Genomic DNA, 27,712 nt, shown 5'->3' with positions numbered 1-27,712 from the left:
TACAATAAAAAAATGTTTTTATTTTTTGAAATAACCAATAGGTAGCAAGATGTAAAGCGTCTTATCAACATCAAAGGAAATACAAATTCAGTTATATTTAACCAGCCTATCACCTTGTCATTACTTGCAGGTCATAAAGGACGTTGACTTTCTGTCAGATAACAAGAACAGGTGGTTGTTTTTTCCTCTGGGAACCGTTCATGCTTTGCTAAGGCAACCGTCTGCATTATGACTGCACAAGAATAAAACCCTGTTATTATCTTGACGACACCTCTGAGATTTGGCGTCTGTGGCGGGGACGTTAATTAGACCCCTTGTTATAATCCCTGGATAGCTGATTTCCTTTACCATTGGTCAAGACAAGAAACCCGTCAAAACAATAGACAACTAAAAATCCATCTATTTTTATTGAACAATAAAAAAGCATCATAGCAGGCTGTCTGGAATGTGTTGAGCAAGTCCTTCATTTTTAGGTTTAACCATGTACAGGGTTGTTGAGTCCACTTTATTTGGTCAGGTTCTCTTCTCTTTGGCAGTTGCTGACTCTCTTTGGCAGTTGCTGACTGCAGGTGACACATGAGTTTAGCTCCTTTTGTACTACTCCATGAGGTTGGGTGTGTCTGTAGGAGCCGAGTCCTGAAACAAATGATTTTGTTTAAGTACCACAAATACATGGTTTCTTCTACTGTATAGGTGATTAATGGCCTGTTCAACAAACAGAAGAAAATAGGGTAGCCCAAATACAAATGAATAAACATTTACCCCGAATGGTTCTGCAAATGCCCTGTATCCACTGTAACAAGGATTAGGAATGGAAACCAGAGCTGGGTTTCCACTGCCTTTTGTGGAAGAACCATCTTCATCATCGTTCTGTTGATGTATACAATAAAAAAAGAACAGCTATTACATTTAATTTACCTTTGAAAACCATTTGTACACACGTAGAAGCTCTAGCAAATAAGAGTCAGATCCGTGTCATGGATTTCGAAAAGCTTCCAGTATCTTGGCTAATTCAGGGTAAAAACTTTAAAGCTGCAATCCGTAACTTTTTTGTTAAAAAATCTGTCATTGAGCAAGTGCATTGGACAATCATTGATTAAAACTTCAACCCATGTAAAGAAAATAACTTTGCGAGTAACATGCAATTTTATGTTTTAAACAGAGATGGCGATATAGATGCAAGTTACGGATTGTATCTTTAAATATGTGTAATTTCGTCAACGTACCTTGAAATACTGGAAACGGAATGCATCGTTCTTATGTTTGAAAACGTAGTACGCAAGCCCAGCAACAATACCAATGATAACCAGAATAATGAGAACAGTGGTCACTGCCACACCACTGGACTGTGTGATGGGAAGAACTGGCGCCACCTAAAAAATTACCAGAAAAATTGGAATTATACATTTCACATTGATTGAAAATATCTACGTCCATGTCAATAGGACGTTGACTAATTTGAGCAGATCTGAGGAAGTCAAAGGGCAAAGGACACAGCCTTTCTGCCCAAAGAAGTTGTTGCTCAACTGTATGTGTGCATATGGCATTTCTGCGAATATCAAATCCTCTGTATTTACTGAAAAGTGTTAATGCTAAGCTGTCTTCCATTATTCTCCACTGCATAATAACAAAAGCGGCCGCTTACATGAACAGGGGGCGCTCTAAACGGCCTTCCAATGACATGGATCAGTCCATTGATGGCTGGAATGTTCCAAGCTAATATAACCTTCTCATTCACCAGTTTCTGGGGTTGAGAGTCCTGTAAAAATTTGTAAAACACCGATATCGGATTATATTCTTTGTGAATTTACATGACAATTGCTTCATTTAAACATTTTCAGACACACTATTTGTCTTGTTGGTTTACAATCGATTAAGTTTACCTGAGCCTGGCTGGTAGAGTTTAAAGGGATCATTACGACGAGGTTTGAGCCCAGACGAGACGGGATTACTGTGTCGTTCTTTAAGTCTTCAAAGTAATGAACATTATTAATGGCTGAAACATGATACTGCAAATCCCTCCAAGACAACGTCTGAAAAACAAAAATGCATGATTAGACTTGTGCCGGTATTCAATAATACAGCAATAACTGATTTACACAATATTGTTACTGTAGACAATTAAAACTACTGTAAATAATTATTTTTAATGCAATCAATACATGAAAAGCTACATAGTGCCAATTGCGTATTAAAATGCTAACCGACACCAAAAAAACTTAAAACTAAAAATTGTTTTCCTTGTATTGACGATTACCTGGTTTGCAGCGAAACCATCATTATGAGGTACAAAGACTGTAATGTTTGCCTGGACATCTGACAAGAGGTTCAGGAGTTTCTTCCCCTCCTCAGTATCCTCTGCGTATCTAAGTAAAGTCTGCAGGAGAAACCAGTTAAAAAATCGAATGAGCGTCTTAGAAACAGCTGCTTTACGTACATTCTAAATCATAAACATCTTACAGACATCTTCTGTCTGAGATGTCTCCTGTTAGATATAGACATAGGAGACATCTCGGAAACCTATTGCAAACAATGAAAAAAATACGTCTTACAGATGTAATTAAAGACATCAAATAGACATCTCCCAGATGTACGTGTACTATCAGGGCAGAGATTTTGTCAACAGCTCAAGTTGTATTTGAACGCTCAGAGCATTTAAAGCCAGTTCATTGGCGACTTACTCTGTAAAACGCAGAAAAGTTGGAAGTGGTGGCAACAACAGAAGCCAAATCCCCATTACAGAATTCCCCGTTGCCAACATACCCTGGTCCACATTCACAAGCCACCTCTGTACCAGACAAAACCATCAATTCATATCAGCCCATTCATACAGACAGTTTATTGTAAAATATAAAATGATATTCCAACTGAGAAGACGTTTCTCCATACCTCTCATCCTGTAGCAATAAGCATCGTAGGTCCAACTGACGTTGACTGGCTCTTTGTACAGCACGATGCCCACGTGGTTGTCTCCGCATTTGGCAGAAGGGAACCGGATCGGATAGCCCACTTTCGGTCCCTGCATCCATCCCGCCACACACATGTGCATTCCAAGCTGAAAGCAGGAAAACAAATCATGTGTGGATCTGCAGTCATCGAGCGCAAACGTATCCGTGTTTCTGCAGACAAAATGTATGAAATAGGGCTGCACGATAATCTGGGTAAATTACTTATTTTAATCGCGGTTATAATCACGGTTATTATGTCAGTTCAGAACTTTTTTAATCACTTCAATATATTTATTGCACTTTAATAAGGATTCACCCATACACAATGTCCTAAAAATGAGCAATTTCTGAGCAATGTTTTGAGCTTGCTATTAATATTGCAGTGATTATGCTCAATTAATCATGCAAGGCAGAAGTCATTATAGCTATTAAAATGCGATTAATCATGCAGTCCTAGTATGAAACAGGTGTTGGTTGGGGTTAAAGGTCACCTGTTGGGCGTCAGACATTTGGGAGGAGGTTGCGAGCGCAGCGCCCTCTTTTTCACAAGCTTCTTGGGCTTTGCTGAAGTTTAATTTGTATTTCCCCTCGGATGGTCGCAGATGGAAAACGCCGGCTGTTTTTGCTACAACAAAACGATGACAATGTGTTCACATACTGCACATAAAAGCTTTGCTCTGTGTTATTAAAATGATTTGACATTCAACAAAATGTAACATGCATATTCTTAACAACAATATATTATATTACTAGAACATAAACAGATGAAGTGCTGCTTGCCCATAAAAAGCTGTTGCTAAGGGATTAAAAATGGTTTTAATATCATTAAATGTTTTAATATCATTACTATGCATTCGCCAGGGTGTGCTGGGTGGTTGCTATAGCCACCCAGTTGCTATGCTGTTGCTAGGGCATTCAAAATGGTTATGTCATTGCTATGCAGTCGCTAGGGTGGCTGCCATCCAGTTGCTATGCTGTTGCTAAAACTCATTAATCTGTGGTTACCAGAGTGCCCTGAGTGTTTGCCACAGCCACCCAGTTGCTATGCTGTTGCTAAGGAATTTAAAAATGGTTTTTACATCATTACTTTGGTGTCCATATAGGGTGTCCTAAATGGTTGCAACAGCTACTCAGCTATGCTGTTGCTAAGGCATTCAAAATGATTTTTAGCGCATTTACCAACTAGACCAGCCGGTCTTTTCAGCAAGGTCTAAAAAAATAAAACACACAATATCTTACTGTGGAAATGAAGATCTTTGCACAAAGCTTTGGGGTCGCAACCTCCGTTGTCCTCCAAACAGCGGTCAACAGGGGGCACAACCTTCTCCAAACACTGGATCCCGTTTCCAACGTACCCCTGGAGACACTCGCAACGCCTCTCATTCTGACACAAAAATGAACACTCCACATTACCCACATCTTGACAACCCTTTTCAAAGTAAATTGAGAAACGAAAACTCCCTCACAGGTCCAGTAAAAATGCATTGCGCAAAATCACTGCAGCCTCCATTAGCCTCTTCCACGCAGCGGTTGATGGGCGAACAAACGTGCCCGTCTCCGGAATAGCCCGTAAGACAAGAACAAGTGACGTTGATCCCGGTTTGTAGGCAATCTGCTTGTTCGTGACATCCTCCGTTATACTCGCTGCAAAGATCTGGAACTATGAAGACAACAAAAATCAACGATCAAACCAGGTATAACTTAAACCTCAAATTGCTACAATAGGAACTGATCAGGAAGTGTGATTGAATTAATTATAAAAATTATATGGTAAATCGAAAGCTCCATTTTAAAAGATACCGTTAAAATCGTGTTCTGACTTACTGAGCAGTGGTTAAGTTTAAATCTGGCTTTGATTCTTAATCCGATCAACAAATAAAATCGTATTATATGTTACATGAGTTAGTAGACCAACCTGTGCAGTTGACACCATTTCCTTCATAGGGCGGCACACATTCACACTGATTTCCAGGATGACAGACTGCATTGACATCACATGAAGGAGAACATACTGGCTTGACTTCTGTTGAATAATAGAGACAAGAGTCTCAGTCACAGAAATGTTCTTTGGTAAATAAAATTTAACATTATCAAACGAACAATAATGTAAGAAAAACAAAAGTTTCCCTATAACTTTTGTTTTTGGGTTTTCAACGCGAACTGCTGTATTTACCGATCTTTGTCTCGCATAACGTGCCCGTCCATCGCTCCCGACAAAAGCAGCTGCCATTTCCGTCCAGGCCCTCATCGCATTTGCCATTTTTGGTACAATTACACGCTGCGAACAGACACAAACATTACGGTTGTGGACCACAGTTTACCATACAATTATGAGAATAAATCCAGGTTTTAAACTGGGTTAAATGGGGCACCTGTGCAGTTGGGTCCAAAGTGATTCTTCTTGCACAGCTCACAGGCCGTGCCTGTAAATCCTGGGTGACATTTACACTGCCCGGTTCCGTCATATCCATCATCACAGTCGCCGTGTTCTCCGCACGGACCCTCCAGACCACCGGGGCAACCTAAACCACAAAACCAACACAAACACGGTTTGGGTTTTATTCTGGGCTTACAACTGAACCAGTAATTCTGTCCAATTAAAGTAGTATAAAGACTTTTTAAAGATGAAGTGTAAGTGTGCTTACCTTGACAATCTTTACCATAGTGGTTTTTGCAGCACTTAAAAGTCCACGCCATTTTTGTGCAGACTCGAGTACAGCCGATCAAAGAACTGTACGAATTGTGCCCGTAACCGTACGAGTACAGACCAGGATAACCATAGTAACCAGAGGAAAATGGCCGCCGACGCAAGTAAGGTGAGTATGATCGTCTACAGATGCTAGTTTTGTTCTGTAAGAAGAAAGTAATGGATTGGCGCAACTTTTCCGCACTTTTGTCTCGTTTTACAGTAAAAATTATACCTAAATTTACGAACATTTTTGTATCTTAAAAAAAAAAGTTTTTACTGAAAACAACACAATTATCTTTTGGCACAATTATTAATTATCAGATTAAAACAATTATCTTTTGGCATTGTGGGTTGTTGTGCTCAGTCAATTAGTGCCAATTATTATTTTTTATTTCTTTAGAAAAACTGAGCATACGTCATTGACATTATTTTGTAAGAATAGAGATTCACTCACTGTGTCTTCAGTTCCGAGAGGACATCTGGGCGGTATATTGCAAGAACCGCACATTCCCTAGAGACAAATAAACATACTGTGAAACTGAATTTCCTCAAGGAGAAATAAAAAATAACATAATTCTGAATTTGACATGGAGGATGTAGTTCTTGCTGTGACCATAAACTGGATCAGGTTGGATCGTAAAACAAAATACCCATGGGCACATGAGTTCAGATCAGCACCCCAAAAGGTTTCCAAAAAACTTCACCTCCAAGATCTTATCATCTCTCTTGATGATAACCAGGAGATTTTTACTCTGCTTCAAAGGAATTCCAGGGGAAAGGATGACTCCCTTCCCCAATGTCACAAGGCCTTGGGGAAGGGAGTTACAGTTTCATTGCCCAGAAGAGGCCGAGATCATAAAATACACATAACAAGGATTCTTAGCCATTTAAATTCAAACTGTCCCAAAATGTATCAGTCGTTATATGAGCTCTCTAGACATCTTAACTCATCTTCAAGAAAGATAGAGGTTTCACACCTTTGTCTCTGTACTAGCGAAGTCATCGCAGCGTGCACCAATGCTCGGCGGTTCAAGAAGCTGGTCAATCCCATGAGCGATTCCTGATTCAAACTGCATGTTTCGCGATACAATTCTGGCATTGTTTCCACCAATTAAAATATCACCCTAAAAAGTGGCATTGAGTGGTGAGTTACAGTTTCATTGCACATAAGTAAAACTGCAATTTGAAAAAATCATGTCGTCATCCAATCTTTTATTTTCTTAGAATCAACCAAATTGATTTGCTTTTCATGCATTTAGGCTTCAATTAAAGCCCAAAATGTACTATCCACAATGTCTGAAGAACAGGCTTATAACATAATACGACATATTTTCACAACATATTGTAGAAAAAAACTCACAATTGAGTCTTTGTTGCAGCTGAAGGTGATCTCTGTTCCAAACAATGTCGTCACTTTCTTCTCGGAAGGAAGAGCAACAGCGATGGTCTGTAAGCAACAATGTTGAAGGAGGGGTCAATTAAAGTATTCATGTCACTCCAAACTATGTCCCCATCTTACATAATCCATAGAGGAAAAGAAAGTCATTTTGGGGTGAACTTTTCCTTTCAATGTAAATAACACGTCCCGTGACACCACAACAATAACCGCAGTGACGTGCGAATATCGTACCTTCTGGTCGCGCACTATGTGAGCTTTGAGGTAGGCTTGCAGTTTGTCGCGATGCTCCTCGGTGTATAACCACGTCTTTCTCGCTTCGGGGAGATTGTTGAAAACGTCGTCGGTTGGCCAGAACATGGTGAAAGGGTAAAAGGGTTTATGTAGCACCACGTGCATCATGTCGGCATCCTGTTGATGTTTAAACAAAAGACAAACGTTAAAAAATGTCAATATTGATTGTATAACGCTTTTGTGTAACATTTCACAATGAAAGGAAGCTGTGAGGAACCCAGACTTATATACCTTAAGAAGCTTGCTGAAGATTTTGAAGCCGTACTGCTCTGCAGCGGCAGTAACGTTCAACTGTAACAGAAAATGTTTGGGTTGCAAACTCAAATTACGTTTTTTTTTTCAGAAAATCTGATGGTTGTCGGTTGAGTTACATACTTCAATACGTTTCTCCGGCATGTTCTCCGGCAGTTCGTATGGAAAGAGGACTTTGTCTATGAAATGTATGACTCCATTGATACACTCGTAATCGCTGGTGATGATCTTTGCATTGTCGTTGATATGCACAACACCCTGCGTGACATTGCAAAATAACAATAGTTCAAAGCTTTCTCCAGACGAAAATTGAATACATATTTTTACATTTTGGGTGTTTGTAAACTCACATCTTTAACGCTGAAGCGTAATTTATGTCCGCTACTGGTCACAACCTCCTTAACAGACCTCAGGTCTGATTCTCGAAGTTCTTCACAACCAACGATGTGATTCCTCAACAGGTCTGGAGTGAAGCTTTTATTCAGCCACGCCTCAACCTGAGAAACAAACAAGAAAACTTACTATAAAAAATTAAATAAAAATACATTTTCCTGAAACATCAGTTCACGTTATTATAAATAAAAAAACATTCATTCGTATAAAGCACAGCAAACATTTGATCAACATGGTAAATAAGCTATATTTGTGTGATGTGTGTTGTGTAAGTGTTGTAGTACCGTAAGGTTAACAACGTAATCAGTGTGAGGTACAAACACCGTAAATGGCCCAGAACTGAACATATCTCGCAAACTCGACACCTATAAAATGCAAATGTTTCAAATAATTATTTTAGATATTTTTTTACAGTATCTATAATGAATTGTGTCAGTTTCAATTTGGATTTACCCCTAAATTTCTTCGAAACCAAGCAGCCTCGGGTTTACGAAGAAACTCCTGTGGACAAGCAACATTAAGATTGATTTTAAAAGCTGAAGAATTGTTATTTATTATAATTAATAAATTAAGTATAATTAATAATGAGTTATTCCGTATAATTAATGTGAAATAAATCTTAATCGATACTAACTCTACTGACAGTCCCTGCACAATGAAAACCATCTCCTTTGTATCCAAAATAGCAGGAACAATTGCGCTCTCCGTCTCCGAGGTTTTTGCAGATAGCGTTAGGACTGCAGCCGCCGTTATTCTGCAACACAAAATACCATGTTTTAACATAAATAAATAGAGTCAATTAATGAATTTATTCTGTCTGTGAAATCGGTTACCTGCCGACATGGATTAAGTGCCAGACATCTATGACCTATGGATATGAAACCAGACCTGCATGTGCACGCGACCTTGAGCAAAAATATCACAAATATAACCAAAGACATTCGAAAAAATTTGGTGATTTGTTTAACAGCTGTTAAAAGTGAATTAAAAAGATGGCGCAAACCCTGTTAGGTCCTGTTTTTAAGCATAAAGCATTTTTGTCGCATCCTCCATTGTCCACTAAACAGGGATCGATTTCTGAAAAAATATAAAACAACATCAAATTACACAACTTTAAAAATATCTATATCGCCAAAACTAAAATTGCCCAGTTGAAATTTCAATTCAGATTCCTAAATACAGAATTTTGCCCAGCCCTGAAACCAGCAGCAACATTCAAACTGTTAACAAAATAAACTTGTCCAGGAGATCATTGTAATGTCAAAGTCATGTCCCAGATTTCATTGGTCCACATCGGTCATTAATATACAAGAAGTGAATCCCACTTTTACCAAGACACACAACGCCATCGCCCGTGTAGCCGCTTCTACATCTGCAGTTTCTTTCTCCGGGCAGCGTCTTCTCACAGTCTGCGTATTCTGAACATCCTCCGTTGTATGTGGCGCATGGGTTCATTTCTGTGGAAGAGTCATTAAGATCAACAAAATGTAAAGCATTAGCTATTTAACAGTCTTAGCTCTAAAAACCATCAAACAAACCTTTGCAGATTGTCCCATTGCCTTCATAACCAGCCGTGCAGGTGCAAGTGGGAGGAGCTCCTGAACCTCCAGATATACAGCTGGAAGAAGATAAAAATAACAGTTAAAAACAACAATACTACAACATCTAAATTGTTCTAGAAATGTGGCCGATGTAAAAAAAAAGGTTGCTTCTAAAACAAATGTCCACGTTTCGATGTAGACATTTTTAACGTGTCCTCAGTATTTTTGGTCTCATTGTATATATTCTTCACGCTTACTTGGCATTGACATCACAAACTCCACCGCAGGCATCATTAACTACCTCTGAAAACACAAATATTAATAACATTATAGAGAATAGCACAGTGAGCATGTGACGTAAATTGTTGTTTGACTTTAATACTGACCAACAGAGCAATTCACTCCCTTCCATCCTTTGAAACAAACACACTGACCGGATCCGTCCATTCCATCCAAACACTTGCCATGTTCACAATGACATACTGTCAAAAGACAAAAGCAACATTGCGTAACGTGTCGTGCCACAGGTGTCTGTTCTAGGACTACACAAGTTTCCGCAACAGAACGTCCATAGAAGGACTGTTCTGACAATTCTCTAGATATGACAATGGTCGGGGTTCAAAATTTACAGTTAGGAATTGTTTGAATCTATAACCCAACACATGAACAACACCAATTGTTGATTCTTGCTTCGACAAGCATTCATTTGTTCAAAAAAAAATTCTTGTAGATGTTGAGAACTTCTAGAGTTGCCATCTGGTAATACCTGACTTGCAGTCTTGTCTGTATCTCCCGGGTTCACACATCTCGCAGGCGGTCCCGTGAAATCCCTCATTACAAAGACACCCCCCGCTTCCGTACAGACCGTCCTTACACTGGCCGTTGTTGGAGCACCAGTTACCCACAGTCCCAGGACATTTGAAGCAATCGTGCCCAAAGTATCCAGGACAACAAGAGTGGTCCTACAAAGATGTTGTGATCCTATGAGTTGATCAATATGGACTATTCGTTGTTGTTGGGAACACGTACAAATTAAGAATCTAGATACCTTTGTTGTTTTCAAACAGTTCATTTGGCAGCCTGGCACAAACTTTCTCTTTTTTCCAACTCGTGTACGGTATCTACAATTCGACTTCATGTTCTGAGGGAACTTAGACTGTATCTTAAGAGAAGAGAAGCATTTCAAATTAAATGAACAGTGATATAAAACGGTCAACTGCTAAAACGCACGTTTTTTGAAGTAAGACTGTAGATAAAAGTATTTGTTTTTAATCTTACTGGTTTGGTATTAGAAAGGCATTTAGGTGCAGCTTCACAATCTCCACAGCGACCCTACGATAAACAGCAGACAGAACAAGTCTGTTAGCATTTTCCATCAGGCTGCTAGCAAAATCACCTCAATTTTTGAATTAGCAACCTAGCATGCTGTTAATTCGTCAAACTTACAGAAACTTTTAAAATCACGTCTTTACTGCAGTGGTTCTTGTGAATGTCTAAGACACGTGGGATCCCGAACAAGCCGCCGTGTCTCACCTCGATGAAAGTTCCGTTCAAGGGAACGTCATTTGCCATGGTCTAGTTGAGAAGAAGGATTATAACCATAACATTCCATCTAAACAGAGATTTTGTTGTCAATGGTGTAATACCTGATTGTCACTGTCGACGTAAAACATGATTTGAGTGCCGTTGTCCAAAAATGTGGTTTTAAAGATTCCATCGCCCAAGTGTTGAGGAAAGAGATGCTCGCTTATAACAACGTGATATTTCACAATGTCTAAGCTCTGTTGATCAAGAAATGGTTTATTTTAATAATTTGATTTTGTTTGCATCTAATGTGACAACATTACAATAAGATTCAAATACAGATTCAACCGTCCACTTACCAGCTGTGTAGAGTTTGTTTTATTCAGGTAGTCCCGTATGGCGCTATTGTATGGGATGAAGATGGTGTAATCTCTAGTTGGGATACTTCCTTCCAAGTCGTATAGCTACAATAAAAACAGGATTTTTTTTTACAAAATCAGTAATGAGTGCAATAGTTGAAAATATGTAACGTTCAAACGTAATGTAGGTGTAGGGTATGGTCGGATCAAAGTTTACCATCTGTGATCGTAAAACACAGTAACCTCTCAGCAGGACTACGACCAGGCACCAACAAGTCTGGCCAAATGTCCTATTCTCAACACCTTCATCACTGACCAGGACAGATTCGGATACTCTCCCCTAGACTTCAAAGGAGGTTCTTGGGGGAGGACAGGACTGTTCACCAAAGTGAGAAAAGCCATGTGGCCCCCAGGGATTGAGAGCCTAAAATTCTTCCAAAAGAATGTCTCTTTCTCTTTCCTTAGCCACAAAAGACTGGTTTAAAGTGTATACAAATGAATCTCCACATTGTATGCTTGTCTCTATGTTATTCTCCTTCACCTATAACCTCAAAGGCATGTGTGCTTAGTGGTATTCTGTGTATATTTACATTCTTGTCCAAACTACAGGTCAATGTAATTGTAACCCCTTTATGTTTCATATCTACGTGTTTCCCTTTTCATGTCTTAGAATATGGTGTATAGCACAGTAATGTATTTTATACCATACTCATTTTATTCTATTCTAAGTCTATTCCTGCTCCAAACTCCCAGGCGACCATAAATGCAAATGAGTTGGTGTGCCGGACAAAGAAACATGTTTTCGCGCCCAAAACTATCTCATCACATTGGTTCGCCCACCTTGGAGGGGCGTGACGCCCTCTGTGTTAAAACATCTGAACACGCAAGAAAGCTCGCTCTTTTGTGTATGTTCGTTCGCTTGTGCATTCGCGCTCGTGCGCATTCGCTCGCTCGTATTCTTTCAACCTCTTGAGACCTGCCTCTCCTCAGAGACAGTTTTCTTCCGGCAGTTTAGTTCAGCTAAATCCGACGGACTCACGGCTTGCTCTGATCACATCAGGACCCTTTGATACGCACGCCAGCACGTGTCCCGAGAAACAAAGAAGCCAATGCAAGTATCTGAACTATTGCTAACCAGTTGCGTATAAGCTTTGCCCCTTTTAAATAAGGAGATTTGTCCTTGATGGTTCGTGCAGATGTGAATAGCTGATTTAATACTGCCTTTTTCTTTGCTTTATCTATTTCTTTCATTCTCTACTGTTTTACGTTTTTATGTTTGTTTGTTAATTTTTGGTTTGTGTTAGCTAGTTGATTTTAGTTCCCCCGTAGTGTAGATAAATAAACCGCATGTGTATCCACGCTCGAATTGTTTCTGTGTTTATTTAGCACATATCAACGTCACTTAAACTGCTTGATTTCGTTAAGATTTCTGAAGTGGTACTGTACTACAGTAAGAATATTGTTTTTCCAGGCCAGGGGAGTAATATTTCTTAGAGTTGACATACGATCTGCTGATCACTCGGTGGACGAGTGTATTTAGTTTGTCGCTGTTATTAGCTCTGCTGCATCAGGTAAAGTGTATAAAATAATTAATGGTTAATCACCATTAATTATTTGTAGGTTACTGTGTTTAAACTCATAGTTTCCCCGAAATACTCTGCATAGGTCATGTTAAAAAAGCCAAATGAGTGACCACTTTAGCCCATTGCATTATGGGTATTAAGCGAGAATTCAAATTGTGCATGCTCATTGCAACTTTTGTTTGTTATGACGTTATATAACTAAAATGCAGAACATCAAAGTGACAACTATTTAGCAAATTTGTATTATAATTCTATCGAAAAACAAAACCACAGAAACTCACCAGTGCCGCCTGACGGAAAAGACTGAATTCTGGTGTGTTATTCAAAACCTCCATTAAAGTGGGAGGAGGTGGAGGAATATCAGAAAGAGGGGGTCGAAGGACCTGAGAGGGTGAAAGACAGTTGTATTTTAGGTCTTAACTGTTTTGTTTTTTTTGGATCCTATAAAATATCTGGTTCCTAGTAGCTTTTGTCCACTGACATCAATTCAGTCATGGATAGTCGCTAAACCCTTAATGCTAATTACATAGCGTCTATGCAAAGTCATTACCATGTCAATGATGTGAATGCAACCATTTATTGCCTTCAGGTCCGGAATGACAATTGTGGCATCGCCAATCATGAGCTCCTAGGGACGCAAGGGAGAACAGGTTCAAGAGAAGCTATCGTTACAAAATTTGGAAACAATTATTTTAAGATTGTAGTTATTTTACGAGTCGGGTTATATGTGACAGTTACCTTTCCTTTGCTTTGAACCCCCCATTTTGTTTTTCCAATGGTCGTGACTGTTTTACCAACTTGCTGCTTGAGATCTTCAGAGGTGTAGATTCCATCTAAAAAGTGAACTCTACACGAGATAACATCCACACACACGATTCAATGATGATATAATGTGATTTCTCTCCTGCATATCTCAGATATCATTTCTTGATCTCGACCCAAGCATTTACCGTAGGAGATGAGGAAGTCTGTAATAATCAAACCAAAATTCCTCTTCGGAAGCGCTGAGGTTTCTGAAAGCTGTTTTGGAGGGAACTAAAGCCGTAACCCTGCTGTCACTGTTGATCACTAAATGCCTCTGCAGGGGCGAATAAAACAATTGGAAAATGAAATAAAGATTAGTTATTGTTAATAAACCTTTGTTTCTATGAGAAAACAATCCTACGATAACAATGGCTCAAAAATCCTATAGACGCTTGTAAAATCAATCCAGGATGCATTGCAACAAAGTAGCTCTTGTTTTGGACAAAGCCAAGATCATCAATTGATTTTAAATTAAAGTCGCCATGAAATGGAAGTGTGCATCTTTATCTTGCTGTTTTTTTTCTTTTCTTTGATGCGCACGGATAAATCACCACTGCAATATTTCATAAAAAATCATTCCGATTTCCTTTTAATTCTGATTCATTTTTTTTCACAATTATTTACATTTCATGATGAATTCAATTTAGAAAGTAGAGGTGTACTTACTTGAAGAAAGCGATTAAAGTTGAAAAATTCAGAGTCTCCATCTAGTTCCTAAAAATAATTTAAAAATATTTATATTATCTATGAATTGTTTTGTGGTTGTAGTCAATGCATGCCACAAAAATATGAATATTACAACCTATGATGTATTGAAATAAACAACATGTGTCACATTACCGTTAGCATGTTGCCGTAACACGTGATTCCATCACCTTCTAATCCACTTGGGCACGTGCACCCGTGCGTTCCATCATTATTCAATGTACACCTTGCCTAAAAATGTTATAACATATACAAAAGTAAAATAGCATTGCTAGCTAATATTTTACTCCAGCTTCTGGATTTCGACAGGTTATCATTATAATGCCAAGACATGAAATGGTTGGATAAATATGATTTGGCAGACATATTTGATAGATAATTCTGCAGACCTGAGAGTGGCATCCTCCATTATCTGTCAGACAGGGGTTGAAAATTTTACAGACCCCGCCGTCTCCCATGTAACCTTTCTTGCAGCTACATTCATTCTGAACAGAAGAAGTTAAAGAAAATGTAACTCCTGGATTGTAAGGTTATGTAAACTGTGAAAAAGTGGTCCGAAACTATAACACAATTTTTTCTGCCTTGAAACAAGACACATTTATATGCCATATGTTATGATGTCAGTAATCACTACCTGTCCCGGCCCGGTGGGCGTACAGTCCGCATGTTCATGACAACCACCGCGATTCTCCAGTTGGCAGTTATTGATCTCCACACACAATATTCCATCACCTGTCCATCCCTCCATACACACACAATTCACCTTTCCTCCTTCGTACATACAGCCCGCCTAAAAACATACAGAATCCAGAAAATACATTAAAAAAAAAAATTCAACCAATGAAAGCGAATGGTGACTGGAGCTGTCTGCGTAACATCTTTGTTTAGCAGCTAAACAACAGGTTTGTCAAACAGGTTTGCATTGACACGATTTTCATTTTTGCACTTTCTGAACTCTGATGTGCAACTACAATTCTGGGGTGTATATCACTTTAAATGAGTTCTACAACAGACTATAGTCTCACATTTGGATGGCAGCCGCCTCTGTCAGGTTTTAAACACAGATTGGCTTCAGTACAGGTGTACCCGTCCCCTTCATATCCAGGCTGACAAACACACCTACAGCATAAAGTTCAACACATTAACAACAAGTCCAAAACAAATTTCATTCTGCAAAGTTTGGGATTTATATCTGGAACACTAACATGGTTTGATCGTTGTGATAGACACATTTGGCGTGGATGTGGCAGTACTCGAAGACGCTGTCTGAATTGCAGGGGGTGGCGGTCTGGTCACAAAGTTCGCCCGAATATCCCGCCGCACAGGACCCTCTCCTGCACACTCCCACGCTGCCCGGCCTGTTATCACAGTCACCGTGAACACAGCGACAATCTGTGGGAACAGAGAGGGAGGAGAGGTGAAGATCATGGCCGCTGGAGTCAGTGAGGTCACGGTTTAAATAAGGTAAGAAAGGAAAAGACACAAAAACAGCTAACAAGTTGAAAATGTAGCCTGTGAGAAAAAGATTGACACTGTTATTTACATGAATGGATGAATAGATGATGGATGGTTGAAGAATAGATAATAGATGAATGGATGAAAGAAAAAAGAGATGAACAGATGGATGAAGAAGGAATAGATAACGAAAGGATAGCATAAGAAAAAATAGATGATGGATGAATGTTTCATGGATGAAGCAAGAATAGATGATAGATAAAAGGATAGATTAAGGAAGAATAGATAATGGATGGATGGATATAGAAAGGAGGAACAAATGAATGGATGGATGAAGCAAGAATAGATGATGAATCAGAGTGGATGGAAGAAAGAATAATCCATGGATAATAAATATTTAATGGATGGATAAAGGATGGATGGATAAAAGAAAGAATAAATGACTAGATGGAATAATTGATGGATGGAAAGAAAGAAAAACAGATAAAGGATGGATGGATGGAAGAAAAATAAATAAATAATTGATGGATGGATGGATGAAAGAAAGAAAGAAAAAACAGATGATGGCTGGATGGATGGATGAAAGAAAAACAGATGGATGGATGGATGAATGAATGAAAAAATAGGATGGATGGATGAAAGAAAGAAAGAAAAATAGTTGATGGATGGGTGAAAGTAAGAAAAATAGATAATGAATGGATGGATGGTGAAAGGAGGAACAAATTAATGGATGGATGGATGGATGAAAGAAAAATGTATAATAGATGGATGGATGGATGAAAGAAAAACATGATGGATGGATGGATGGATGGTGAAAGGAGGAACAAATTAATGGATGGATGGATGAAAGAAAAACATGATGGATGGATGGATGGATGAAAGAAAAATGTATAATAGATTGATGGATGGATGGGTGGATGAAAGGAAGAAAAACAGATGATGGATGGATGGATGGATGGATGATAGAAAAATGTATAATAGATTGATGGATGGATGGATGGATAAAAGAAAAACAGATGATGGATGGATGGATGGATGATAGAAAAATGTATAATAGATTGATGGATGGATGGATGGATGGAGAAAGAATAGATGATGGATGAGAATGATGGATGAATGGATGAATAAAGGAACTGGATAGATGAATGAATGGATGGATTAAAGTAGAATATATAGGCCCGGTTTCACAGACACAGTTTAGCTTAAGCCAGGTCTATGCCTTAGTTGAATTAAGATATTTATGTCGCTTTTATAAAAATGCCTTAGAAGAAAACATTACTGGTGTGCATCTTGAGACAAAACAATGGCACTGATATATTTTAAGATATTACTGAGCAAGTTATATTCAGTTAAGACAGGTCACACATTCATTTTAGTCTGGGACTAGCCTTAAGCCTTGTCTGTGAAACCAGGCCATAGTGTATGGATAGATTAAAGATAAATGAATAAAAAGATGGAAGAACAGATTACAATGGATGGCTAGATGGAGAAAGGAAGAATAGATCATGGAAGGATGGATAGAAGGAGCTGATAGACGAACAGATGTATGGGTTGAACGTTCACCTTCATCACAGTTGTCTCCATGTTTTTGGGGGTCTGCACAGATGTGGCAGCCGACGCCCTTAAACTGCAGCTCACACTTACAGGAGCTGTTTCCTGCCATTCCATCAGAACACTATAAAACAATAAGACCTGTAAACTCACAAACCCTTCTCCTGATGTCTCCTCAAGCTTTCTCACCATGAACATACTTACTGTCCCTCTGTCATAACACGGGTGCTGAAAACCTCCAATACACGGTTTACAGTCAGGCCCATAAAAACCACTGCAGCACTCGGCTCTCTACAATAAACATATCACACAAACTATTATATGTAGAAGAATGACTCTCAAATAACAATCTATAATATCTCATCATACCTTCTGTGTAGTGTTGCAGTATTTGGCACAGCCCATCTCTGCAAATGAGTACGACCATCCAGGGTCCGGATCTAGTTCACAGCCACTTAGATGATTTTCCTATGATGAGAACAAGATCAAAGCATTGTTGATCAAATCCAATTTTCCGTTCAATTACAATAAAATATCATCAATAAGTGTAAGTACCAGCTCAACACTTCCAGGTGGACAGTGCGTCTCGTAGAGATAGCTACACCGTACACACGGACCCTTTTAAAGACAAGCAAATATTTCAGATAATTCATAGCAAATTTCCCAGTTGCAGGTTATGTAACATTGTATGTGTAACAGAAATCCCTTTAAAAGGCAGAAAATGTAGTTACCATGACGATCTTGCTCTCGTTGACATCACATCGATGGGGCATTATGGGAACTATAGAGGATGGTACAAGAACTCCATCAATGAGGTGAATGATTCCATTGGCTGCAACGATGTCTTTGGTTTCGAGAGGTATTCCTTTATCGCTCAGAAACACTCTTCCCTGCGAGCAAAATAAAGAACACTCAAATATCGTTTATCATTCATGGTTTTTACAATTAAATAAAAAATACTTCAATAAAACCGACAAGCATATAAAAACTACAGACAAATTTCAGACTTTGGACAAAGATATTGGGAATGAGATATTAAGTTTCTTGTATCAAGAGTCACATAAACCTATGTTTTATTGTCGCTGCACCACCTAGTGTCCAAACCTCACCCAATTTCTTATTTTACATTTGTATTGTTACAGCGCCACCTAGTGTTCAAACTTCACAAATTTATTTTATTTTACTTTTTTTGTTCCGCCACCTAGTGTCCAAACCTCACCCAATTTCAAATTTTACATTTGTATTTTTACAGCACCACCTAGTGTTCAAACTTCACAAATTTATTTTATTTTACTTTTTTTGTTCCGCCATTTTTGTTTTTTATTGTTGTTGTGCCACCTAGTGTTCAACCCTTACCAGATTTCTTTTTCATTATTGTTATAGCACCAACTGTCCTACACTGTAAAAACATAACGGAAAATGCACTGGCAATTTTCTGTCAGTACACTAGCCATTAATTTATGGACATTTCTGTTAACGCTAAACAACAGTGCAATGTAGTGCAAAATTTTAAATACAGGTGAAACAGCTGTAAAAATTCCATCATATTAATACAGTAAATTGTGCCCTATTTTTACTTTATTTACAGTGTAGTGTCAACACCTCAATGAATTTCATAATAGACACCAAACCAAATTTACTGAAAGTCGGTTTTTAAATGCATTTAAATAAATCATGCCACTCCTCAATGCAAGACAGTCACTTACATCTCCAGAAACGTTGATTGTTAAGATCTCGTTAGCCATGGTGGTGATCTCAGACATACTGGCCAACTGATCCACGGTAACCTGTGTTAAAAACATACAGCGATACATCACGTCCACAAAAAAAGACCACTAGCTGTTATATACTTTTCATAGCTGCAGCCAATAAAATTGGTTTCATCAAGCCATTTTATAGTGCGTTTTCATTCCAATGCCTCATTTCAAAGTCAAAATAACAAAAATCACTGGCAACAATTCATGACAAAAAGAACGATTTCAAAGAAGAACTCACAGCGGCCAGGGAGAACATGTGATGCTTTAAAAGCATCTGAAGTTTTGGTTTGGCCTGAAAGATAGGGATCAATAAATATTTGACTATCCAACAGACTTAGCGTCTTAAAAGCAGGTAATGGACGCTCACGTCACTCAGCATGTATACGACGCTTCCATCCCTGAATCTGTCAATGGCCTTGTTGGTCGGGACAAACACCGTCAGCGGACCCATACCCCTTACGGGCAGCTGCGTTCCACAGTTCTACAGCAAAAAAACGACAAACATGTCTTAATGCTTGAGTCTGAGAAAGAGACTGATTCAGGGCGAGAGGCGTTCAACTCACGTCAACCAGAGACAAGAATCGATTGAATCTGTCATCTTCTCTGAAAATCTCCCCGATGGTCTTTGAGGAGAACTTGAGGAGAACAGAACAGGAGCATTAGAGGTGGTGTAGCGTTTACGTGGTCTTTGGGTTGCAAAATAGTAACAATGTGATACCTCGATGTTGTTATCAGAAGATTCGATATGAGCGAGAGTGAACGGCTTGTCGATGATGTGAATGATGCCGTTGGATGCTGGGATGTCACTCTTGAGAATGGTGAACAACACATCAGGATCTCTCATCATGATGAATTGCTGCAGCCACAGAACAGATCGATCACATCGAATGCGTAGATGGGTGGATTGGTGGATAAATCAATGAATGAATCAATAAATGGAAGGAATGGAAACCTTGTTGGATTTGAATCTGATCTTTTCCCCTCCGTACGTCCACAGATCGTTCCCCTCCAAATCTTTATAAAGCCTCTGTCCGAGAATGAGGTGATTCTTACAAACCGCATTCATTCTGGCCGAGGATTTTCCTAGAACTGTCTAAACAGCACAACATCATAGTAAATAAAAAACTGGAAACATCATGAGGACATGAAACACAAACAGCTTGGCCGTAATTTCTGTTGTTGCACGCTCCACTCACTCGGAACGGATTGGATCCCAGTGGAATGAAGAGTGTGAATGGCCCATGTTGGCTCAATGTAAACTCACACCCTTGCTCTGAAAGCCAAAATGTAATGTCAGCATGGCTTTAAGACTAACACAACAACCTCAAAGTTGCATGAAAAAGACCAAGAAACGTGGCTTTGGTGACCCACCGAGCAGTCGAACGCTTCCAGTGAGATTCCCCGCATCACTGCCCTCTCTGTCCAGCTCCAGAACCCTTTCCATGAGGTTACCATAGCAACGTCTGCCATCGCCTATCTGCTGAGCGTTGCAAATGCATCTGAGAGAATCAAATGTCTCGGTTTATACCCTCATCCTTTATTGAGCATCTCTCGCAACGTCTCTTTTCTTTATCCCAACATCTATTTCTGATATGACGGAATCACTCTTTATACAGTATATAATGCAGAGCATTCATTTAGATTCATCTTGTTTTTATCAATAATATCAGGAAACCTTATCATTGAATCGACTGAGGTTAAGTTGCGCTACCACATTTTGTCTATAGAGGGCACACTTGAGCATCTGACGCAACATCTGTTTACATCAATGGTTAGTCCTGTCAGACATAATAAACTACAATGTATAATTGTTAGAATAAAGCCAAATTCGAGTCAAACCAAGTGTTTTTGCTCATTAGCGCCAATTTCTACCCTTTTGGACAAACATAGTTTGACATCTTTAATGAACAGAATAAAAAAAGATCAAAGTGATTTGTTTCAACAAAGCGCATCCCCTTGAAAACGACTTTTTTCATTGATACAATAGCAATTTGACTGCATTACAGATCGAAAATAATTCAGTAATTTTAAAAGTCAACATATGAAAGGCAACAAAATATTATTGCATTCTTCTCAGTATGGTATTGAGAGTGTTTCGCTATTATTACAATGAGAGTCATATATAAAAGAAGAATACAACGTTTTTAAAAAGTATAAAAGTATTCGGAAAGATATGGAAGCCATTTCCACCAGGGTTGGGAATTTTTTTAGATTTTATAAGTCATTATTATGACTTAGTATCTCATAATAATGAGAAACTAAGTCGAAATTTCGACTTAGTAACTCATAATAATGAGAAACTTTCTCATAATAATGACTTAAGTATCTCAAAATAATGAGAAACTAAGTAACTCATAATAATGACTTAGTATCTCATTATTATGAGTTACTAAGTCGAAATTTCGACTTAGTTTCTCATTATTATGAGATACTAAGTCATTATTATGAGTTACTAAGTCGAAATTTTGACTTAGTTTTTCATTATTTTGAGATACTTAAGTCATTATTATGAGAAAGTTTCTCATTATTATGAGATACTAAGTCATTATTATGAGTTACTAAGTCGAAATTTCGACTTAGTTTCTCATTATTTTGAGATACTAAGTCATAATAATGACTTATTAAATCTAAAAAAATCCCAACCCTGGTGGAAACGGGCTTCCATAGAAAAATGACGCAATGCCAAAAGTGAAGTCGAAAATATGCTTCATTTTTTAAAACAAATCTGAAGCTAAAAAGAGATTTTGATTTTGGAGTGACCTGGACATTGCAGTGAGATTCAGATAGTAGTTTTAAAGGAAGTGAAAGTTGACTGGTCATGTTATTGTGGGGGGAACAGCGGGACAAACCTGGGCGTGCCGTCTGAGCTCGTCTCGCAGCGGGCGCTGCTATGGCACGAACTCGAGGTGCAGGCCGACTTCGGTAAGCAGCCAGTTAATGGGTCCCACGGCCCGGTTCCAGGCAAACACACACATTTTGACTGAAGAGAAACATACGAATGTCAATTCATTAAAAGTGTAATACAAGTATAATGCTGAAACCTTGTAATTATCATTGTCATTGTAATTATTTGTCATTTATAATACAAAATTAACGTCAAAAATCCACCACATGCAATCTAAGTCAATCCCTCAATGCATTGCTCACCTTTCCTGGGCCCGTGTATTCACAGGTGGTGGAATCTTTCTGACAGCCTCCATTGTTAGTGTCACAGGGGTTGATGGGAACGCAGTGTTTCCCGTCACCCATGAATCCCTGTTCACACGTGCACAGAAACTTTCCACTGCTGAATAAACATTTCGCGTTCGCATCACAAATGCCCGGTGCACACACACCTGCAATAACATCACAGGTGTATTGAAGAACTATCCACATATCATATCATTAAGCTTAATCGCATATGATACATTCAGAAATCATGTAAATGTAGTATTTTATGGTGTAAAACATGGCGCAAAAGTGGTGGTGGACGGTTGCCATGGTGCTAGCATGCGGTTGCCAAGGTGTTCCGAGAGGTTTTTAGCATGTTGCAGTGTGTTTGTTATGGTGTTCCCAGTAGTCTTTTGTGCATTGCTATATGGTTGCTACCCAGATAGCACACTCCATCTGGCTTACGTCTATTTGACGTCTGCAATACATAGTTTGTTCATCTGCAATACGTCTCGGAGACGTCTTTACGTCTATAATACGTCTGCTAAAGATCTGGATATCTGGAAAACATCTGCTGTGTAAAAACATCTGCTAAACATCTTAGAAAGAGCAGTTTTGCATCTACTCTAAATCATAAACATCTTACAGACGTCTTCTAGATGTCTATAAGACGTCTGACAGCAGACGTCTCAGAGACGTATTGCAGATGATCTATGTGTGCTATCAGGGCTGTGTGCGTTTTAGTGCAGTGTGATTGTTAGCATGCTCTTGCATGTATCCGTTAATGAGAATGCAAGCCCAGAATGCATTGCGCTGATGTTTGTTAAAAACGAAGTTAGCATTAAAGTTATCCAAATCTACATTACACTACTAAAATGTCTGTCTTTAAGCCTGTATGTAAACTGATTCAAATGTAAGGTACAATGTGAAGTATTGTTAAGGAATTACCTGTACAAACTTGTCCAATCGTCTTATACCCAGGCAGACACTGACACACGGCTTTTCTGTCGTCTCCTTTACAATACGAGTGTGCCGGACAGTTTGAACAAGACGAAGACACTACAAAAGACAAGAAAATGCATTTGAAATGCTTATTTACTCTATAGTGTTTAAGCATACTGTAGTGTACCAGGGTATTTAGACTGGTATTGTGCTGGATTACCTATATCGCATTTTGGTCCCGAGTACGGAGGTTGACAGTAACATTCTCCGTCGCCGTCTGGTCCCGAGTTACACTTTCCATTCACGCAGTTGCACTCTATAACATCGTCATTTCATAAGTACACAGTTGTGTAGAAATAACAGTAGAAATAACAATCATTTACTGAAGGTAAGCGACAGACCTGAGCTGCAGTGATCTCCATAAGCGTTCTTATTCGAACACTCCTGACAGGCGAAACCCGTATATCCCTCCTGTGAGGAACAATACGAGAAAACGTATTATTGATCCTATTTAATCATTCATTTCAAGATTCTCAAATAAAAACAAATGCTGTTAACTTACTGCAAGAAATACGGAGATGGAAGAAAACAGAGTTTTACCTCACAAGCACAGGTGCCGTTTCCTGAGTCTCCAGATACACATGTACCATAACCATTACATGTCTTTCCTGACCACGTGGGACAAGCTAGAAAACAAAAAAAATGGACATAATTTCAACAAATACGTGGGTCAAAGACGTTAAGATGTCCCCATCAAAAGAAATGTAAAAACGTGATTTTATGTCCATTGAAAGCACATTAAATATAAGTAAAATGTCTACTAATGTCTAGTTTTTGGAGAATAAAATGTCAAAATTCTGTTGAAATAATGTTACATAGTCATTCAGTGTAACACAATATTTATGTACAAATTCAAACAACATGCTTATTCTGACGTGTACATATTGAAATAAATAGAAGAATAAGGGAGCATATTACATTTTATTGTGCTTAAAATGAGTAAAACATTCTTATTGTCAAATGGGCAAAACCTAGGATAGTGGCAAATAAAAAGAAATGTAAAATTACAACTAATAAGCATTTGGGGTGAAACTAATTCATCTTTTAGTATGTCATAAATTGATTTTTGTCATAAATTGATGTTTGACAAGATTGTTACACTGAATGACATTTTAGTGGGAGTCTTCTGTAAATCAGGGAAAAATGTACGATATAAATTTTTTGCTCAGAAAAACCAACATGCAATTAAATTAAACAGTAAACTTTTTCATTTTTTCTAACAACAACAATTTGACCCACATGCATATTTATTACAAAAACAATCTATTTGAATCAACCTGAGGATAGTTTGTGAAAGATTCAACCACAGCATCACACCTGACTCGTGTCATTCGTCTACCAAACCAAAGACTAAGAAGTTTCGTTATTGATCATTGTTTTAGTTTATTTCAATGCTTGTTTTGTCTTATATTATTGATTTAAAGTCATCTTGAAGCCCCTTTGGAAATCTGTCAAGGCCCCTGTTTGAGAAACACACTCACGCAAGCACAAGGGACCCCAGAAGTCCGGACAGCACTTCTGCACCGTGGCCACCTTCTCACAGGTGTGCGAGCACCCTGAAAGCTCCACCTGACGGTCCCCGACCTCCACGACATAACTAAAACGTGGAAAGGAAGATTACACACAAACATAATGAGAACAGACAGAAGGAAAGATTTCAGTCAAGTGGACAATTAGACACCTGCAGCCAGGGTTCCCGGCGTTCTTTGAGGTTTTCCTGAAGCCTCTCGGGCAGATGACAGCAGGCGACGCCGCACAGGACGTGCAGGGGGTCGTGTACAGGATGGTGCGAGGGGTGTCGCAGCGGTTAGGGGTGGCCTGGACAAAATGTCAAGTATAAAATAAAAGTAACTTTAAATAATGTATGGGTAACAGATGTAATGTGCTTTGACATTTGAGCATTTTAAATGATTATCATATTATCAAAATACAGCAAATAATATTTACTGTAATTGTTGCATTATAAAAATACAGTAACCATTGGGGGTTGATTTCCATTTGTATAACCATGGTTTTACTACGAATACCATGGTTAAACTGTAGTTACCGTAGTAAGCCCACATAAACAATACATGTAGAACACTAAAGTATGTATGAGAGTAAACTAGGGCTGTCAAACAATTAATCGCGATTAATCGCATCCAAAATAAAAGTTTGTGTTTACATAATATATGTCTGTGTGCTGTGCATATTAATTTTGTATTTATAAAAACATACATATACATGCACATAGTTAAGAATTCTATAAAATATAAAAATAAACATTTATATATAATTTAATTTATTGGTTAATATAAATAAATACATTTAAATGTTTCCTAAATATGTATGTATGTGTCTGTTTATAAATACAAAATAATATGCACATTACACAGACATACCTTATGTAAACACAAACTTTTATTCTGGATGCGATTCATCGTGATGAATGCGTTTGACAGCCCTATAGTAAACTGTAGTCAATTTCCTAGATACTGCAGTGTTTTCTTTTGAACCTATAGTAAATATTAAGGTATACTACAGTATTTACTACAGTTTATTCATTTACTGTAGTTATTATAACTCATATATATTACATTGTGCCATAGTAATTACTGTAATATAGTATAGTGCAGTAATTTTCATGGATTTTATAGTGTTTGTGAACCTGACTATGGTATATATCAGAGTAAACTACAGTATTTACTAGTTTTCAATTGACTATAAATGTATCAATTTATGATACTTAGTATACTGAAGTATACTGCAGGAACTATACAGTACTATAATTTGATATATATTATAATATACTACATCACTGCAATTTACTAACATTTACTATAGTATACTACAGTATTTTTTTTACGTGAGAAGCCATGGAATTTTAAGCATAAAGCATTACGACTAGGAATTGGGATGTAACAATATGATCGATATCGTGTTATCGCGATAGCAAAATTGTCTCAATATTCTCATGGTCACATGACTTAATGAAACGATAGGTCTTCCGGGCCTAACAGAGAATGTTAGAAAAATAATATTTGTTACCTTTGGCAAAGTCCATCTGATGCAATTGTTTATTTTATAAAAGGGATTTTGAGGTCATTTGACCTATGAACTCATACCTCTAAGCAACAGTTATGATTAGAGGATAAAGAAAAGAGGATGCTTGTGGCACATTTTCAAAAGTCATCATTTTTCATTTTAAATATTGCAATAAATACCGAGGTATTACCGCGCAGTGATTTTTTGATATTGCAACACCCCCAGCTAAAGCAAAAGGCTGAAAACCGTGATATTGTATGAATATATCATGGTGTTTACAAGGCGCTTAAAATAATACCATGGTATTATCATGATATCATGTCCCAAAACTACGATAATCAAATATACCATCAAATATGAATTGACCATATTATCATGTCGTATACTTTAAATTGCACAATACTTGAAAGAATACAATATTCTCTTATGATCTATTATTGATTTATTCTATTCATATTATATTATCACCATCTATTATTTATAAAGCCCAATTGAAAAATAAATAAACAAGATATTATCACGGTGCCATGTCCAAAAAACATCAATACCACACTACTGCAAATATACTTCCAACCAGTTTTTATTTGTCTAAACCACCAAACATGATGCAACTTACCTGAAACTGTGAACTCCGAAGTAGCACAAGTCCCACAATGAGAAGATAAGCCATGGCTGCTTCACCAGTGAGAAAGAAACTTTGGCACTCTTCAAAAGTTCTCAGATAAGCATGTAAGACAAACAGCAAAGACCTTTCCTCTGAACAGACCTGATCTCCAGTCACAGGACGCAACACAACGTCTCACTCTCAAACATCTCCAAACCGTCTCCTCAGACTCGCTTTCCTCGTGTTCTTTGCATGTCGAGCCGACACCGAGCGAGAGAGCTTTGATATGATCACACACCAGCTCCAAGTCAGAGATCTGAGGAAAAACTGTCTTTTCCTGACAGGAAAATCGCCGGATTTCCTCCTCAGCGTCGACGCTTGGGAAGTCCACGGCTGTCAGCTGACTGGATTGCAGGGTTCAGCACAATTTGCAACAGTGCAACAGGCATTGGCACATTTTCCTGTATCCCTCAGGGTCGGCGAAACATTCAGTGATAAAACTCAGGTCATTGTATTATTCACACAACCTGTAAACAAAACAAGATATTAAAACTTGAATGCATTGTGTGCAAAACACTCACATTTTATTGAACTCAAGACCTGGACGTTGCAAACTTTTTAATACTTGAAAAATGTTTAATGTAACTGCAAATGTTCTGTATTACGTGTTGATGTGATCGT

At 38.2% G+C, this 27,712-nt stretch overlaps 1 protein-coding gene across 1 annotated transcript; it reads right to left on the bottom strand.

Annotated features, from left to right (window-relative positions):
- stab1 (stabilin 1) lies at window positions 1-27,546 on the bottom strand. Its single transcript, XM_057325834.1, has 69 exons — window positions 27,044-27,546; window positions 25,085-25,221; window positions 24,885-25,000; window positions 23,944-24,029; window positions 23,745-23,814; window positions 23,564-23,659; window positions 23,350-23,460; window positions 22,399-22,586; window positions 22,101-22,231; window positions 20,623-20,750; window positions 20,448-20,524; window positions 20,204-20,344; window positions 19,970-20,107; window positions 19,815-19,886; window positions 19,619-19,732; window positions 19,490-19,543; window positions 19,201-19,281; window positions 18,226-18,384; window positions 18,050-18,112; window positions 17,864-17,962; window positions 17,699-17,785; window positions 17,507-17,618; window positions 15,694-15,880; window positions 15,514-15,607; window positions 15,123-15,278; window positions 14,878-14,973; window positions 14,624-14,719; window positions 14,450-14,497; window positions 13,930-14,057; window positions 13,718-13,826; window positions 13,530-13,607; window positions 13,261-13,362; window positions 11,397-11,501; window positions 11,160-11,294; window positions 10,960-11,088; window positions 10,792-10,845; window positions 10,562-10,675; window positions 10,280-10,475; window positions 9,900-9,995; window positions 9,771-9,816; window positions 9,511-9,590; window positions 9,304-9,429; window positions 8,976-9,049; window positions 8,806-8,877; window positions 8,607-8,726; window positions 8,426-8,473; window positions 8,257-8,337; window positions 7,930-8,076; window positions 7,703-7,837; window positions 7,559-7,618; window positions 7,268-7,444; window positions 6,998-7,084; window positions 6,615-6,761; window positions 6,092-6,148; window positions 5,594-5,798; window positions 5,321-5,470; window positions 5,122-5,226; window positions 4,864-4,971; window positions 4,415-4,608; window positions 4,188-4,332; window positions 3,440-3,573; window positions 2,890-3,055; window positions 2,682-2,788; window positions 2,258-2,377; window positions 1,884-2,033; window positions 1,646-1,759; window positions 1,227-1,373; window positions 763-870; window positions 1-636 (listed from the first exon to the last, which is right to left on the bottom strand). The coding sequence occupies exons 1-69, from the start codon at window positions 27,095-27,097 to the stop codon at window positions 598-600; spliced, it is 7,686 nt and encodes a 2,561-aa protein (XP_057181817.1). The 5' UTR covers window positions 27,098-27,546; the 3' UTR covers window positions 1-597.
- Between the last annotated feature and the right edge of the window lie 166 nt (window positions 27,547-27,712).

The sequence above is a fragment of the Triplophysa rosa genome, linkage group LG25, assembly GCF_024868665.1.
Source record: "Triplophysa rosa linkage group LG25, Trosa_1v2, whole genome shotgun sequence".
Taxonomy (NCBI): domain Eukaryota; kingdom Metazoa; phylum Chordata; class Actinopteri; order Cypriniformes; family Nemacheilidae; genus Triplophysa; species Triplophysa rosa.
This window is presented reverse-complemented; position numbering and strand designations above follow the sequence as displayed.